The sequence below is a fragment of the Myotis daubentonii genome, chromosome 1, assembly GCF_963259705.1.
Source record: "Myotis daubentonii chromosome 1, mMyoDau2.1, whole genome shotgun sequence".
Lineage (NCBI taxonomy): Eukaryota > Metazoa > Chordata > Mammalia > Chiroptera > Vespertilionidae > Myotis > Myotis daubentonii.
The window spans coordinates 23,279,851-23,299,074 of NC_081840.1; the positions used below are offsets into that span (position 1 = coordinate 23,279,851).

At 41.3% G+C, this 19,224-nt stretch overlaps 1 protein-coding gene across 14 annotated transcripts in view; it reads right to left on the reverse strand.

The window, feature by feature from the left end:
* Positions 1-19,224, reverse strand: part of PSEN1 (presenilin 1) — a 77,099-nt gene that overhangs the window by 24,500 nt on the left and 33,375 nt on the right. For all 14 annotated transcript variants that reach the window (XM_059691504.1, XM_059691611.1, XM_059691593.1 and 11 more), the window contains 3 exons: positions 17,416-17,557; positions 13,067-13,134; positions 3,042-3,262 (listed from right to left, as the gene is read on the reverse strand). In XM_059691504.1, the coding sequence (XP_059547487.1) occupies positions 3,042-3,262; positions 13,067-13,134; positions 17,416-17,557 (431 nt within the window). The remainder of the gene's footprint in view (positions 1-3,041; positions 3,263-13,066; positions 13,135-17,415; positions 17,558-19,224) is intronic.

Here is a 19,224-nt window from a genome sequence, read left to right on the forward strand (position 1 = left end):
TTAAACAAAAAGATGTGAAATGGCCCTGGCTAGTGTGGCTCAGTTGGGTGGGTGTCTTCCCGTGCACTGAAAGGTTGCTAGTTCAATTCCCAGTCAGGACACACTCTGGGGTCACTGCCTCAATCCCCAGCAGGGAACATGCAGGAGGCAGCCGATCAATGTTAGGCTATCACATTGATGTTTCTCGCTCCCTCTCCCTTCCTCTCTCTCTAAAATCAATAAACTATTTTTTTAAAGATGTTGAATGAATATGAAATAAATAGCAGGTAAACAAGTATGGGGGGCAACCTAAACAAAACCCTACAGATCTGTGCAAATTTTATTTTGGTTCTGATGCTATTTGGTTAGTTTACAACGTATCATTATTGGGTTCTAGGAATAACTCTTCCCAGTTTGAAGAAAAGAGGCAGAGATAATTGCAAGACAGAACTATTCTAGAGCAATTGTCAATGTCCAATAAGCGGAAAACAGGGACAAGCCATTTGCAAACAAACCATACCTATGAGCCACAAATAGGAGCTTTATTCTAAGAGGAATTTAATAGAGGGTATTTGATTGAACTTTTCAAAATAGGAAGAGCAGACAAGAGATTAATCTTCTCTCCTTTTAAAAAATAGTATATGTACTACTTATGGGTACTTGAAATAAAAGGGCAGTAAATTTAAACAAAATAAAATAATAAACTTTTCTATGAGAGAGTTTAGCATTTCTTTAGTTTTCCTGTCAAAAGCACTTCATAAATATTTAGGTCTTAGAGTATACCTGTTTTCACAAAAATAGCAACTGAGAGAGGAAGCAATATGCCTAAATTATTCTCTTTTTTGGGGGGTCTAAATTAGTCTTGATTCTACCACCATCTCTTTCCAATAACCGCAATTGTTCTTACATTTTCTATCATGAAAATTCAGAATAGGGGAAATAATTTCAAACATTTAAAAATATAAAACAGGTAGACCTACATTTTAAAGGAAAACTTGATAGCTTATGGTGACATTCCAATCATTCTGATGCATTTAAGTAAAACATCTCATGCCTGCAAATGGTCATGTCTTGTAAACTACTACTACTACTACTACTACTACTACTGCTGCTACTACTACTACTAAAAATAATGCAATACACACACACACACACACACACACACACAAATTGCTACTCTCACTGCTTCCACTTCAATTTGTTTTGGATAAGAAGAGAAATTTGTTGTGTTCCTAAATATTTTTTGGTGTGCCTCAGAATTTTAGTATTATTATGTGTGCCATGAGATGAAAAAGGTTAAAAATCACTGCTCTAAATATTAGACACAAAAGTTTTGCATTTTAAAGGAATTCAAAGCTCTGTAGAGGTAATTATTTGTATCACATTTGAAGGAAATAAAGGTTTGATGGGAAAAACAGTGTAATGTAGTAGAAAAAAATACTGAACTTGGGATTCCGATTCTATATCAAACAGGGTAAGCTTGGGCAAATACTTCACCTATATAAACTTCAGGTTTCTTAGCAAAATGTGGTTGTTGACAATGGCACTGAATAGAACATATTAGTAAAATCTTTGACTACAAAGTATTTATTAGTTACTGATTGGATGAAGTACATCACTGACATTCTTAATCATAGCTATAGAATAATTGATGAGTACTTTGCAAATCATCAAGTACTATTCTATTTTCCTAGAGGCCCGGTCATGGATTCGTGCACCAGTGGGGTCCCTTGGACTGGCCTGCGGGGATCGGGCAGAAACTGGCTCTCCGACCTCCCCCGAGGGGTCACGGATTGCTGGAGGTAGGTTCTCAGGTGACACACAATGGAATTGGGCTCCTTCCTCTCTGTTTCCGGGTGCGTCACCACAGCTCCTGCATTGAGCATCTGCCCCGCTGGTAGTCAGTGCGCATCACAGCTACTGGTTGGAGCGTCTGCTCCCTGGTGGTCATTGCGTGTCATAGCTACCAGGCGAGTGGGACAGTCGGATGGTGGCTTAGGCAAGATAACCTAAAGTCAGGCATAGTTTTATATGAGAACGAAACCAATCCAATTCTATTTCCATACACTTTTTCTTCGACACTCAATTTGGGATGATGAGGTTTCCTAATATAGGTCCCTTGACATTTTTTAATAAGCAACTGTATAGGAATAAAAAAGCACTACCTACTTATAATGTAGAAACCACATACTGACCTCTAAAAATGGATCTCTTTTTGTGGCTTTCATGCAGGGCAATAGCCACAGAGTACACACTTGTACAGCTGCCTTGGTTATTCGTGGCTAGGGCACATTCTGACTGTTCAGGACCCATCTAACACTGGTTGTTTATGAATTTGAATCTCATACTGCCCAAATAAGTTTTATTTTTAAAAGAATAATTCTACCCAAGTGCCTTATAAAAAGCACATAACTTAATTTTTATTTTAAAAATTAAGTGAGCCCAGCCAGTGTGGCTCAGGGCTTGAGTGTTGACCTATGAACCAGGAGGTCACGATTTGATTCCCAATCAGTGCGCATGCCCAGGTTAGGGCTTGATCCCCCATTGCAGGAGGCAGCCGATCAGTGATTCTCTCTCATCATTAATGTTTCTATCTCTCTCCCTCTCCTTTCCTCTCTGAAACCAATAAAAGTATATATTTTTAAAAACTAGAATGAGCATTTTATGTGTTAAGCACTCTAAACCCTTACAAATTCTGGGAAGCATTGTTCCCATTTTCCAAATGAAGCAACTGAGGCTCAAATAGGCTGAGTCACATTCCTAAGGTCACAAAGGCTGTCGGTGGCACAGATAGGATATGAATCTAAGTCTCCTGGCCAGAAATCTGTATCACCGAGTTAAACTGGAGGCAGTAATAAAATATTTTTAAAGATGTTAACCTCAAAAAATTGAAATCTTTATATGAAAAAGATGCCATAGCTAATTAATTATTTACTGAAGGGCTGTGGGGTATAATCATTATCATTTTCATAAGTTAAGATAACTGGAAGAGGAAGGAAAATACACCAGGTCAGGTATCTCTGTGATTAAAAAAAAAAAAAAAAGTCAATCCCGGGTTTTACCATATACTGAAATCACAGCCAAGATGAGCCACGCAGTCCATTCTGGGAGGTACTTGATAAATACCAGGGCCATGAGGGCACTGATCATGATGAGATACGCCTGTTGGAGTCGCAGTGGACCTTTCCAATGAATGGCAATCATTCCCACCACACCAAAATTCCAGATCAGGAGGGCAATAGTAATGTAGTCTACGGCAACATTATAGGTTTTAAACACTTCCCTGAAAAAAAATGAAAGAGATATAAAAAGATTTATGTATAAAAATTTTCATCAAAACACTGTTTAGAACTATGGTTCCCAATCATTAGATATTCATATCCCACCTTCATATTTTTAGCATATCTTGTATCAACTGTGCTATTATGTTAACATTTTTCTTTAAATTAATTCACTTTTCTCCTCAAGTTATTTTAATAGAAAACTGTATCACTCATATAAATGGGAAACCAGAAGCATAGACCATACCTATAAAAATAAGTACAAAAACTTAAACAAGGCCATATACCACCTAAAATAACTAATTCTATAATTTGGGAAACTCTCACTTAAAATATCTGAAATTATAACAAAGGGATGGGAGGAATGATTCATGTAGTCACCTGTAATGCTGGTTTTAATTCTGGGCAGGATTAGAGAGTGTAGAAATTTTATGAAGAAACTAGCACTTGTTTTTTAAAAAACATGTTTTTCCCCAAAATCTATGGTAGATATGTTATGGTAGATAGAACACGTGCTATCTGTTTAAATAAAATGCATTAAAATAGATAAATAAAACACCTAAAATAGACAAAAATGAAACATGAACAATTAATTTTCTAGCTAGGATGTATGATCCTATATAATAAAAGGCTAATATGCTGCCTGGCTGGTGTGGCTCAGCAGTTGAGCATCGACACAGGAACCAAGAGGTAGCCAGTTCGATTCCCAGTCAGGGCACATGCCCAGGTTTCGGGCTTGATGCCCAGTGGGGGCTGTGCAGCAGGCAGCCAATCGATGACTTTCTCATCAATGTTTCTCTCTCTCTCTCCCTTTCCCTTCCTCTCTCTCCAAAAATCAATAAAAATATATTTTTAAAAAAAGGCTAATATGCAAATTGTCCCCTCGACCAGGAGTTCAACTGGGAGTTTGACCAGAAGGTGGGACTCAGGAGGCAGGACCGGCCAACCGCCCACGTCCCTTCCCCCTGGCCGCCCCAGCCCAATCTGCCCAGATCCCACCCGGGCAGGCATTCATGCACCGGACCTCTAGTATCTTCATAAGATGAAATTTATAAATCCATTAAAAGACAGACATACACACACACACACAGACACTGCTACCTAAAAAAAAAAAAAATCTCATTTCTGAAACAGTGTGTGACTAGGAAGAGCAATATATTGATATATATAACTCCTGAAAGGATGCAGGACTTTTCTATAGATGATGTAAATCTGGTAATTTTTCTACTACTTTTCTCTTTATAATTTTGTGAAATAGGTTTTTTTACAATGAACACTTAGTCATTTTTTTATATATATATTTTATTGATTTTTCACAGAAAGGAAGGGAGAGAGATAGAGAGTTAGAAACATCGATGAGAGAGAAACATCGATCAGCTGCCTCCTGCACATCTCCCACTGGGGACGTGCCCGCAACCCAGGTACATGCCCTTGACCGGAATCGAACCTGGGACCTTCCAGTCCGCAGGCCGACGCTCTATCCACTGAGCCAAACCGGTTTCGGCCACTTAGTCATTTTTTAAAAAAAAGATTTCAGAGAGTGTGAGAGAGATAGAAAGAGAGAGGAACACTGATTTGTTGTTCCATTCATTGGTTGGCTCTTGTATGTGCCCTGACTGAGCATCAAACCCAAAACCTTGGTGTATTGGGATGACACTCTAACTAATTGAGCTATCCAGCCAGGGCCATTTTTATAATGAGGAAAAATACTATTTTAATTGGGGGGGGGGGGGGACACCACCATCTATAATAATAAAATCATAATATGCTAATTAGACTGGATATCCTTTCAGACGAAGCTAGGGCTGTGAGGGAAGCCCAGGTCCCGGGTGCGAGAGGGAAGCTGGTGCTGGCAGCTGGGAGAAGAAAGGCCTACTCTTGCACGAATTTCATACATCAGGTCTCTAGTCTAAAAATAAAGAAATTACATGTAAAAACGATACCCTGGGTAAATGAGAAAGAAAGCACCCATTTAATTTAAGCACAAACTTTGGGTTCCAGAACTATCCAGACAAATAGTTTTGAGATTTTGAAAATTAAAAAAAAATGGTTGAAATTTCTGGACAATGTAGCTGTTTGTATTAAGTATTTTAGATATCCTAGCACTAAATACCCACCCCACATAAATTATTATTAATCTCTGGCTAGGTAATACCTGCATAACATATAAAAATTCACATCATATACTATGAAAAGTTTTCCTCCCATAGTTCCCCTCTCCAAAGGAAAGCACTATTATAATTTCATGTGCATTCTTTTTTTTTATTTTTTATTTTTAAAATATATTTTATTTATTTCAGAGAGGAATGGAGAGGGATAGAGAGATAGAAACATCAATGATGAGAGAGAATCATTGATAGGCTGCCTCCCGCACGGCCCCCACTGGGGATCGAACCTGCAACCCAGGCATGTGCCCTTGACCAGAATCGAACCCGGGACCTTTCAGTCCACAGGCCGATGCTCTATCCACTGAGCCAAACCGGCTAGGGCCATTCTTTTATTTTTTAACTAGTAGCCCGGTGCACGAAATTCGTGCACATTAAAAGGGAATTAATTAGCAGAGGTATTTTAATATTGCTATTTGCCCTTTCTCTATAATAGAAGTGTGAGAGATGAACAGAAATTAGTAAAATGTATATGAAAATAATACATAAATTAATAAACAGTAACAAAAGGATATAACAACAGAGGCATGATATAAAAACAAAAACATGATATAAAAACAACAGTGATGCAAACAATGACTGATAAAGTGATTAAACTTACTCTAATATCTCCCTATACATTACATTAAGAGTGAAAACACTTTCAGAGTGCTTGACTAATTTCCCTTGTGATGAAGTACTTAGAACTTTAACTGTAACATCACATGCTCTTCAAACTCGAGAGAAAGCAACATATAACTGACCATGTGTGAAAATGGGTTCAGGTAGGAACATGCCTACTCTGTCTAGAGTCTGTCCTTGTGATTTATTAATAGTCATCACAAATGCTGGCATCACAGGAAACCGTCATCAAATCAATTTAAATGGGAGGCCAGTGTCAGATGGTGACAAATCAATTCTTGGAATCAGAACAACCTCTCCCTCTGCAGATCCTGTTAATACTTCAGCTTTGATAATGTTACGTTGTAATCTTTTGATAATAAATCCGGTACTATTACAAAGACCCCATTTACTATTGAGATTTCTCAATAGCATGATGATTGCACCCACTTTCAATTTTAATTTATGACCCGGCATTCCCGAAGGAGTAATACCATTAGGAAATTCGATGGGAAAATTTTCCTTTTCAGCATCATTTGTGGAATCAATGGAATCATCACTCAAATATGTGTGAAAATCTCCATCGAGTATATCCAAAATTTCTTCATTTAATTTTTGAACATGCTCATTTTTGGACAAAGAATTGCACGTTTAGATATATTTTTAATATTATCTATAGATATAGTATTTCCAAAGGTAGCTTCAATAATAGATACATTACAAATCATTTCACAGGGGATTTCAATAATATCCATTCCTAACTGAAAACTGCTATCAAGTTTGCCATCTCCAAGTTTTACTAACCATCCACTATAAGCAGAATCCTCTGATCTCATATTTGTTGTAAGAGACAACTTTCTGAAACATCCCCAAACACTGCAGTACTTTAAACTCGTTTGTACTATGGCCGATCCCATAGCATGCGGTACAATTCTGAGACATTGTTGAAAATCCCCTCCAAGAAGGAGAACTTTCTCACCAAATACAACATTCAGACTCATAATTTCTCTTAGTAATCTGTCTATGGCATTTATAGCATGACTAGATGCCATGGTGTATTCATCAATAATGAGAAGTTGGGTGCTTTTAATAGTTTTAGCAACTTCACTCTTTAAATTGAGTCTAGAAATTGAGTTTCATTGAATGGAATCGGTAATTTATATTGGGAATGAAAGATGCTTCCACCGATAAGTAAATTTGCAGCAATTCCTGTAGATGCTGTGGGTAAAACAGTACCACCACAACCTCTAATATAATGTATTAAAACTTTATACAGCCATAACTGGTTTGGCTCAGTGGATAGAGCAGTCAGCCTGCGGACTGAAGGGTCCCAGGTTCAATTCCGGTCAAGGGCATGTACCTTGGTTGCGGGCACAACCCCAGTAGGGGGTGTGTAGGAGGCAGCTGATCAATGTTTCTCTCTCACTGATGTTTCTAACTCTCTATCCCTCTTCCTTCCTCTCTGTAAAAATAAAATCAATAAAATATATTTAAAAAAAAAAACTTTATACAGAGAGAACCAAGATGGTGGCATAAGGTATAGACCTGTGTGTGCTGTCTCTCACAACAACATTGAAACTACCAACTATAAGACAAAACAGCTATCATCCAGAACCATGGGAAAGCTGGCCCAGTGGAAGTTCTACAACTGGAAGGAAAGGAAGAAGCACACTGAGACTGAGTAGGAGGTGCAGAGGTGCCAAGAACAGAGGTACGGAGTCACACGCCAGGCAGGCTGCAACTGGATGCGCGGTTTTTTCCAATAGGAAGGGGATACAAGCTCTCGAATCCACTGAGCTTGTTTGGGGCGGGATTCTGAGGTACCAGACCCCTACGGGGAGAGGCGGGACTGCCTTGCAGCGGGTCGGAGAGCCAGGGTGGCTTTCTCGCGGAGCTACTCGCTGGCACTTAGGGACGTGGAGTCGCAGAGAATCAAGGAGTGAAGGAGACGCTGACGACAACCATTGCTGTTTGCTCCGCCCTGGTAATTCTCTGAGACTCCGCCCTACTCAATTTACATCCCCACCCAAGCGGTGCCAGGGGCACAAAAGGAACCACCTGTGCTTTTGCAGCCTAACCCAACAAACTGCAGATTTCAACTCCTCGCATCCATAAGGGACACACTCAAGAAGCAGAATCAAAGAGAAACCAAGATGGCGGCATAGGTAAAAACCTGACATTGCTGCCTCGCACAAGCACTTCAAAAATACAACTAAAAGATGGAACGGACATCACCCAGAACCACAGGAAGGCTGGCTGGGGGGAAATTCTACAACTAGAAGGAAAGAGAAAAGCATACCGAGACTCAGAGGAGGCGAACTGCAGAAAATATAAAGGTGCGGAGGTGCGTGCGGAGCAGGCTGGTGGCTGAGGGAGCAGTTGTCTGTTTCAATCTGGAGGGAGTCTCAGGCTCTGAGCTCCAGTTCCAGGCGAGACTCTGAGGACCCAGACTCAAACGGGAGAAGCGGGACTGCTTGGCATCGGTCGGAACTCGAGGGCAGCTTTCTCTCCGAGGTTTGCAGCGGTTGCTGGGACTCTGAGAGGCAGAGCCTCTGGGGATGCCCTGTTGACCCCCTGAGACCCACCCTGCCCAAGCCTTGCACAGAGGCATTTGCAGGATAGCCTTAGGCAAAGGCTAGATTAGCACCTCCCTAGAGGACAGAAGTTCTCCCACTGCAGACACAGCTGATTCTTACAGCCAGTTGGCCTGGAGGTCAAATCCCCCCCAGTATTACCTACAACAATCAAGGCTTAAATACAACAAGACTGCACACAAAGACCACAAGGGGGTGGACCAAGAACGCATAAAAAATGTAGAGACAAAGAAACAGGACAAAAATGACAGAAATGGAGGATATAGAGTTCAAAACCACACTTTTAAGGTCTCTCAAGAACTATCTAGAAGCCGCCGATAAACTTAGTAAGGCCTTCAAAAAGACTGGTGAGACCACCGATAAATATAGTGAGATCCTCAAGAAATCTAATGAGACCCTTAATGTTGTGATAAAGAACCAACTAGAAATTAAGCATACACTAACTGAAATAAAGAATATTATACAGACGCCCGACAGCAGACCAGAGGAGCGCAAGAATCAAGTCAAAGATTTGAAATGCGAAGAAGCAAAAAACACCCAACCGGAAAAGCAAAATGAAAAAAGAATCCAAAAACATGAAGATAGTGTAAGAAGCCTCTGGGACACCTTCAAGCGCACCAACATCAGAATTATAGGGGTGCCAGAATAAGAGAGAGAGCAAGATATTGAAAACCTATTTGAAGAAATAATGACAGAAAACTTCCCCTACCTGGTGAAAGAAATAGACTTACAAGTCCAGAAAGCATAGAGAACCCCAAACAAAAGGAATCCAAAGAGGACCACACCAAGACACATCATAATTAAAATGCCAAGAGCAAAAGACAAAGAGAGAATCCTAAAAGCAGCAAGAGACAGTCAGTTACCTACAAGGGAGTACCCACACGACTGTCAGCTGATTTCTCAACAGAAACTTTGCAGGCCAGAAGGGAGTGGCAAGAAATATTCAAAGTGATGAATGCCAAGAACCTAGAACCAAGATTACTTTATCCAGCAAAGCTATCATTCAGAATTGAAGGTCAGATAAAGAGCTTCACAGATAAGGAAAAGCTAAAGGAGTTCATCACCACCAAACCAGTATTATACGAAATGCTGAAAGGTATCCTTTAAGAAGAGGAAGAAGAAGAAAAAGGTAAAGATACAAATTATGAACAACAAATACGCATCTATCAACAAGTGAATCTAAGAATCAAGTGAATAAATAATCTGATGAACAGAATGAACTGGTGATTATAATAGAATCAGGGGCATAGAAAGGGAATGGACTGACTATTCTTGAGGGGGAAAGGGGTGTGGGAGATGCGGGAGAGACTGGACAAAAATCGTGCACCTATGGATGAGGACAGTGGGTGGGGGGTGAGGGCGGAGGGTGGGGTGGGAGCTATGGGAGGAAAAAAGAGGAACAACTGTAATAATCTGAACAATAAAGATTTAATTTAAATAAATAAATAAATAAATGGAATTGGTCTACAGTTTCCTTTTACTTTATAATTTACTAGAGGCCCGGTGCACAAAAATTTGTGCACTGGGGTGGGGGGGGTCCCTCAGCCCGGCCTGTGCCCTCTTGCAGTCTGGGACCCCTCGGGAGATAACGACCTGCTGGCTTAGGCCTGGTCCCGGGTGGCAGAGGGCAGGCCTAATCCCTAGGTGCAGCCCCTGGTCGGGCTCAGAGCAGGGCCGATTGGGGAGTTGGGGCGCCACACCCTGTCATGCACAGAGCAGGGCGGATTGGGAGGTTGCGATGCCACCCTCAGTCACGCTCAGGGTAGGGCCGATTGGGGGTTGGGGCACCGCCCCGTCACACTCAAGGCAGGTTCAATGAGGAGGTTGCAGCGCCACCCCATGTCACGCACAGAGCAGGGCCAATCAGGGGGTTGGGGCGCTGCCCCCTGTCACGCACAGAGCAGGGACGATCAGGGGCTTGGGGAGCTCCCCCCTGTCACACACAGAGCAGGGCCCATCAGGGGGTTGGGGCGCCGCCCTCTATCACCCACAGAGCAGAGCCGATCAGGGGGTTGGGGCGCCGCCACTGTCACACTCAGGGCAGGGCCGATGGGGAGGTTATGGCTCTACCCCATCACACACAGAGCAGGGCCCGTGGGGTGGGGAGGTTGGGGCGCCACACCCTGTCACACACAGAGCCGCAGGGCGATCAAGGGGTTGGGGAGCTCCCCCTATCAGGCACAGAGCAGGGCTGATCAGGGGGTTGGGGCACCTTCCCCTGTCAGGAACAGAGCAGGGTGGATAGGGAGGTTGTGGCCCCGACCCCTGTCACACACAGAGCCACAGGGCGATCAGGGGGTTTGGGCGCTGCCCTGTCACGCTGATCCCAGTGCCGGGAGGCCTCAAGGCTCTACTGATCCTGGTGCTGGGAGGCATATTAGCCTTTTACTATATAGAATAGAGGCCTGGTGCATGGGTGGGGCTGGCTGGTTTGCCCTGAAGGGTGTCCTGGATCAGTGTGGGGGTCCCCACTGGGGTGCCTGTCCAGCCTGGGTGAGGTGATGATGGCTGTTTGCAGCTGGTCACACACCCTTCAGGTTAGGGGTCCCCACTGGGGTGCCTGGCCAGTCTGGGTGAGGGGCTGAGGGCTGTTTTCAGGCTTGGTCTGAAGCTCCCAACTGCTCCTTTTTTTCTTTTCTTTTTTTTAAATTCTGGGCCACCTTCAGCTCTGAGGCTCCAACTCTTAGGCCTCCACTCCTGAAAGCAGGTATCTGGTTTGTTTCGGTTCTATAATCGAAACTCTGTATCAACTCCAGCTCTGAGATCCCAGGCGGCTGAAAGCTGGTTTCTGGGGTTTTATTTAGCTTCTATATGTTACAATGTTTCTTAAACTGCAGGCTCAGAGGCCGGCAAGGCAGGCAGGGAACGCTGCAGTCCTCCGTCACTGAAGCAAGCAAGCCTCCTGTTCAGTTTAAGCTGCCTGGCTGCCGGCCGCCATCTTGGCTGGCAGTTAATTTGCATATCGCCCTGATTAGCCAATGGGAAGGGTAGCGGTCGTATGCTAATTACCATGTTTCTCTTTTATTAGATAGGATAGGGGTTTTTTTTGGTATCAATTGTTATATTGGCTTCATAAAATGATTCTGGAAGATTTTCTTCTTTTTCCGTTTTGGAACAGTTAAAATACTATTAGAATTATCCAGTCTTAGGTTTAATATGAAACCATTTGTGCCTGGTACTATTTTAATTGGTAGGTAGGATGGAAACCTTTTCAACAACTTTCTGCTGATTTTTCTTTACCTCTATTTAGATTTTCTACTGCTTCAGTGGCAGTTTTAAACTTTTTTTTCTAGAAAACCACCGAGTTCTTATAGATTCTCACATTTGTTTCTTTTGTCTGTCCTTATTCCCACTGCCTCTACCAAACTCTTCCATTTATGCATTAGTTGTTGTTTTTTTAAATCCTCACTTGAGGATATGCTTATTGATTTTAGAGAGACAGGAAGGGAAAGGGGGGCAGAGAGAGAGAGGGGAGAGAGAAACATCAATCAGTTGCCTCCCTTACCTGCCCAACCCAGGATTAAGCTGGCAACCTAGGTATGTACCGTGACCTGGAATCAAACCTGCAACCTTTTTTTGGTGTAAGGAACAATGCTCCAACCAAGTGAGCAACCAGCCTGGGGCAATTTATGTATTAGTTTTATTGCTTCTGTTCCTAACATAAGATCTATCCCAATGATTTACAAACTTGATTCTGTCAGTGCGGTTGAGAAATCTCTGAGCCTGGCAAATCTCTGAGCCTCTCTACTATTTTCTTTCTTTCTTTTTTTTTTTTTTTAATATATTTTATTGATTTTTTACAGAGAGGAAGGGAGAGAGATAGAGAGTCAGAAACATCGATGAGAGAGAAACATCGATCAGCTGCCTCCTGCACATCTCCTACTGGGGATATGCCCGCAACCCAGGTACATGCCCTTGACCGGAATCGAACCTGGTACCTTTCAGTCCGCAGGCCGACGCTCTAGCCACTGAGCCAAACCGGTTTCGGCCTCTCTACTATTTTCAACAGATAGTTCTACTTTTTTCTATTTTACATTTGAAATTTTCAAATAAGATTTCATTTGAGAGAAAAAACAACTTATAAAACAATATAAAGAATTGAAAAGCAATTAAATCATGCATACACTTTCTTGAAATCCTTTGTTAACAATCTGATTTATAGACTTTTAAAAAATTCTTTATTAAAATAATTAGGTAAGTTCTTCACTAAAAAAGACTTAGAACTGATTACAGTCTTGACTTCTTTCAGTTCTACTTATTATAAGCAAGAATCAATAAAAGAATATTCCTATTTATATTAACTCGTCTTATATATACCAAGTATGACCTACATATGGAAACAATTATAATTTAAGAGTAATTCATCAATAAAGGACATGGCTTTAAAAGACAGAGACCTCTAACAGAATTAATTTCTGAAAAATAGACCAAGTATTTCACCACTTACCCCAAATAAATGAATGAGAAAAAGAACAGCAACAATAGAGATGAAATAATAAGCCAGGCATGGATGACCTAGAAAAGAATTTCAATATAAATAAGAGAGCCCATGACCCAAATAAATTGCAAATTTCTTTCTTCAAAAATAGTATATTATTTCTGTATATGTTATTCTTTTCAAATGGCTGAACACATATGGCTTTGGGTTCAGTGTATTCTTTTTTTTTAATAATATATATATGTATTTTTTAATTGATTTCAGAGAGGAAGGGAGAGGGAGAGATAGATAGAAACACCAACGATGAGAGAGACTCATTGATCGGCTGCCTCCTGCACTTCCCCTAGTGGGGAATCGAGCCCGCAACCCGGGCATGTGCCCTTGGCTGGAACTGAACCCGGGACCCTTCAGTCTGCAAGCCAACGCTCTTTCCACTGAGCCAAACCAGTTAGGGCTCAGTGCATTTTTATATAGAACTCTTTGGGGCTGAACAACTCATAATGGTAAATAGAAATTTCAGCAAGACATATATAGACTCTCATTCCTTTGAAAATAGATAAAATTTTAAAAACAATGAATTCTAAAATGCCAAATTATCAATAGGGTCAACAGTTGACATTTAAACTTTAAAGCAGCAATATTTTCAGTGGAGGAAATTTTTAGTGTTCCTGGAATAAATAATAAATTAAATGAAATAAGATAATTGATAAATAACATTCAATAAACTGGATAATCAGCTATTCAGTTAGGTGACCTTTGCATGTATACATTAACTGTACAGAGAAAATAGGCTTTCTAAACTACATAACCATTTGACAAAACCATTCAGATTAAGTTTCAATAAGTATTGCAATGCTTTCTACACTTATTTTCCATTATGAATGTATTATTATTATTATTACAAATTCTTTGAAAATCATTATCACGCAGAGTTCAGAGTCCTATATAAATATTAGTCTCTATTACTCATGTTCAGTTTATTAATGTGAGAAATAGATCAGAATTTGATTTTTATAATCTGTTACACAAGATAATTTTAAATGGTAATTTTATGTAATGAGTATATTTGGGAAAATACTATACAACCTAAAAGCATGGAGTTTTTAAAAACAGAATAAGCATGATAAATTGTCAAGAACTTAGTGAAATTATTCCAAGGTGCATAGAGCCATTATTTGCTTAATTTCAATGAACTTTATTACTTAATGACAGAAGGAGCTACTTAATAACATTTCCAAACATATCTCTTAACCAGAACAGATCAAATCGAACCTTGAAAAAAGGAGAGAAAGAAAACCTCCAAATTAAGAATATTGTTTTGTCTTCATTTTTTCTAAATCTCCCAAACGCTAACCTCCAGATCCAGTTGTTCAGATAATCAGACTCTAAGCTAGCAAAGTGTAGATATGATTAGGGTTTATGTTCATTTGCTCTTGTGGTTCTGTTTTGATCACCCAAGGTGATCTGTGATTATAAATTCTTTTTAAAAAATTACTTTGCCCTAGCCAGTTTGGCTCGGTAGATAGAGCACTGGCCTGAGGACTTAAGGGTCCTGGGTTCGATTCTGGTCGGGGGCACATGCCCGGGTTGCAGGCTCGATCCCCAGTGGGGGGCATGCAGGAGGCAGCCATCAATGATTCTCTCTCATCATTGATGTTTCTATCTCTCCCTCTTCCTTCCTCTCTGAAATAAAAAAAAAAAGAAAAATTACTTAATTTTGCTGTCTCTATTTCTTTAAAAAACTTTATCAAATTTAACTTCTGGTGTTCTTCCATAAACATTCTATTATAAAAAACTAGGGGCCCGGTGCACGAAATTCGTGCACTGGGTGTGTGTGTGGGGGGGGGTGTCCCTCAGCCCAGCCTGCCCCCTCTCACATACTGGGAGCCCTCAGGCGTTGACCCCCATCACCCTCCAATCGCAGGATCGGCCCCTTGCCTAGGCCTGAGGCCTCCGCCAGAGGTGTCAGGCTTGGACAGGGGACCCCCATCTCCCCCTGATCACTGGCTCTGGCCCCCGCCCAGGCCTGAGGCCTCTGGCCCAGGAATCATGCCTGGGCAGGGGACCCCCATCTCCCCCTGATCACTGGCTCTGGCCCCCGCCCAAGCCTGACGCCTCTGACCCAGGCTTCAGGCCTGGGCAAGGGGACCATCATATCCCCCCAATCCCCGGCTCCGCCCCCAACCCAGGCCTGATGCCTCGGCCAGAGGAGTTGACCCTCATCACCCTCCGATCACCAATCACCGGATCGGCCCCTTGACCAGGCCTGAGGCCTCTGGCAGAGGTGTCAGGCCTGGGCAGGGGACCCCCAGCTCCCCACGGTTGCAGGCTCCGCCCCTGCCCAGGCCTAAAGCCTCTGGCCTAGGCGTCCGGCCCGGGCAGCGGGGACCCGCAGCTACAGCGGCCCCACGATCGTGGGCTTCGCTTTAGGCCCAGGCAAGGCACCCCTAGCTCCCGGGACTGCCAGCTTCCACCGTGTCCAGCTCCCATTGCTGGCTCCACCCCTACTTCCTGCTATCACTGGCCAGGGCGGCAAAGGCGCCTGATTCTCCGATCATGGCTGGGGGGCAGGGCCAAGGCGGCCCCAGGGCCGCCTTGGCCCTGCCCCCCAGCTCTTAGCTCCCCCCTGGGTTTCCAATCACTGTCAGTGGCAGGGGGCTTCTTCCTGCTTTCCCTTTCGACTCCCTGCATTGTGCCTACATATGCAAATTAACCGCTATCTTGTTGGCAGTTAACTGCCAATCATAGTTGGCAGTTAATTTGCATATAGCCCTGATTAGCCAATGAAAAGGGTATCGTCGTACGCCAATTACCATTTTTCTCTTTTATTAGATAGGATTTTGAACACAGCAAAGTTTAAAGATTTTTACAGTGAACACCCATGTACTACCTAAATTCTATACTCACGTTTTGCTACACTTGCTTTGTAACATTTCTATCCATCTCTCCTAACCTGAAGATACCTGTACATTTCCCTCTAAATACTTCTACTTTAACAAAATATTCTAAAGGGAGCTCTTACTCTATTTCATCTGGAAAAAATAAAAACAAAAAACAACAGAACTTGATCAGAAAGGTATCTCCTTACTTTCATTGTGCCCCTTCATACTCACAAGCCTGACCTTTGAAATAATCCAAGTTACAAAACTTAAAGAGCATATACAATATCACAGGACAGAAAAGCTTTAACGAGTGGAAGATGTATACTGCTATTCCATATTAGGCTCCACATTAAAGGCTGGAGTAAATATTAAAAATTGGAAATTCTCATCCTTCTTGAGAAATGCTTTTTACCTTGTTATTTTGTTTTGTTTTGATTTTTAGCAACGGAACATGAGATGTTGTTTATTTAGAAACACAGCATTTCCCTGGCCTGGGTGGCTCAATGGGTTGGAGCATTGATTCCCCACTCTGGTTGGGACACACGTGTGAGGCAACCAATTAATGTGTCTCTTACATCGATGTTTCTCTCTCTCACCTTCCTTCCCCCTCTTCCTTCCTCCTTCCCTCCGTTCCTCGCTCCCCACTTCCTTCCTTTTCCCTCCCTCCCTTCTACTACCTCCGAAAATCAATGGAAAAAATATCCTCAGATGAGGGTTAACAACAACAAAAAATTTAAAAATCAGAACCAAGTAATAATAGTTTTACATTCTGCATTTTAACACTTAATTTTTTGTCACAGATATATTCCGCCACCAAATATTTTTAAATGGCAGTAATATTATATTTATATAGATGAACTGACAATTTAACCTTTTCCTTACGCATGAATCTGTCAGTGTTTCTTTTTTTTTTTCAATTATAATTTGTGCTAGGATGAATATCCAGCATGCAAATATTTTCAGCATTTGTAGTTCTTTCTTCAGAATAAATCATGAAAGCAAAATTACTGAATCAAAGTCTAGAAACTTTTTCTAATCATTATTGACACACACTGGTTTAGTGACTTCACAAAAAAAGGCTAGATTAATCTTTATCAAGTCAATAGGTAAAATATGTTAATTTGTTGTTTTAATATGTATTTTTTTGTTGTTGTTAATCCTCACCGGAGGGTATTTTTTCCACTGATTTTTAGAGAGAGTGGAAGGAGGGGATAGAGAAACATCAATGTGAAAGAGACACATCGATTGATTGCCTCCCGCACATGCTCCTGACTGGGGCTGGCAATGAACCTACAACCCAGGTATGTGCCCATGACCAGGAATTGAACCTGCGACCCTTTGCAAGCTGTCACTCCAATCACTGAGCCACACCAGCCAGGGTTAAGACCTTTTTCTTTACTAGACCAAGTAAAGTATAGATAGAAAATTTAATCATAAGAATATGGTGGAAAGCAAAGCACTGTCTCTCATGCTCACCTTATAGCACCTGTATTTATATAGAGCCACCAGGAGAATAGTCATGACAACAATGACGCTGATCATGATAGCAGCATTCAGAATCGAGTGCAGGGCTCTCTGGCCCACAGTCTCGGTGTCTTCTGTGAACGGAGTATAGATTCTAGAACAAAACAAAACACAAAGCCCTAGATAAGTGTTAGTGGATAGATATCCCAAGGCATACACTCTCTCCAACTTGAGTTTTGTTTCCTTGATTCAAATGATATATCACTTCTGCCTATCTCATCAACCTAGCCAAGAAGTTTTAACCTAAGAAAAATAGCTACTGTCAAAAATAGTGCTTCAAAATAAAAGAAGATGTCTAAGATATGGAGCGTTGTGAACCAGACCCTGACTCCATCTAGTGGATGCTTATCCTGAAACAATTACCTCATCAAATATTCTTTCTCCACAGCTTATTAGGATTTGCTAAAGAACCAGATTCTGCCACATAAACTACTGAGGACACAAGGGATAGTCAGTGGAAGTAACAGGGTTTATAAGTATTATCTTTCATCTTCAGGGTGACTGCAGCTGGGGTTGTCTTGAGATAATGTCACATATCCATTTCCCCTTGTTTCTCATTCACACAAAAACACTTGTATTCTTGGTGCCTATGTTCCCAGCTAAAAGGCTTTAGTTCTGACTCCCTTATAGTCAGGTGTGGCCATGAGACTAAGTAATGGACAATGAGTTATAAGCAGATATATTGTGTGGAACTTCTAAGAAAGGAGTTAATTCTGCTGAGAGAGATGTTTTATGTCCTTTTCTCCCCTACTCCTTCCTGCTGTCTGAATGAAGGCTAGGGCTCCAGCACCCATAATAACCTAGAGTATAGCAATAAAGAAGAAAGAAAGGAGCCTGAATCCTTGATGAATGTGAAGCCACTATTCCAAACTGACTGACCAGCTCTGCACTACTCCATCAGAGAGAGAGAAAGCATGTACATCATTTAAACTAGCTGTGTGATTTTCTATAACAGGGTCAGCAAACTTTCTGCAAAAGACTAGAGAGTATATATTTTAAGTTTTGTGGGTGATATGGCCTCTGCTGCAACCACTCAACTCTGCCATTATCATATAAAAGCAGGCACAGACAATATATAAAAGAATGGACATGGTTGTGTTCCAGTAAAACTTTATTTACAAAAATAGGTGACAGGCAGAGCTGCTCTGTGGACTATGACTTACTAATCCCTGTTCTATAATATGTAACCAAGTAATTCTAATTTATACAGAGAATATTAATCTCTTTTAGCTATTATCTCTATTATCTGCCGTTACTCATTGTCTTAGTCTTTCTTTCAAAAATTAATAGCTTGGCTTTCAGAACCCCATGTAGTTTTTCAGGTACTTGCCACTTTCAAATTCTAAAATCCATTTAAAACTTGTTTGAGCCCCACTAGGGTCCTAGAGACAGAACTAGGTGACATAAGAATCAAGGGCTGACACCAACAGCACCAGAGAATCTACACAACAGTTCCCTAAGAGTAGAGAGTGCCAGTTTGTACGAATTCTTCATCCTTTCATTTAACAACTTTTATTACATACCTCATCCTGGAAACAAAGTGCCCTGATAACACTTACAGTACAGAAGGAAACCAGGTGTTGAGTAAATCATGTAAATAAGTTTATATTTGCATATTGTTACAAGTGAAAAAGAACAGGTTTCTATAAGAAAGTACCTAATTTTATTAGTAGGATCAGAGCCTTTGTATTTGGAATTAACATTTAAGCCAAGATCAGAAGGATGCTAGGACATAATCCACCTAAATTAGAAAAAGAAAGA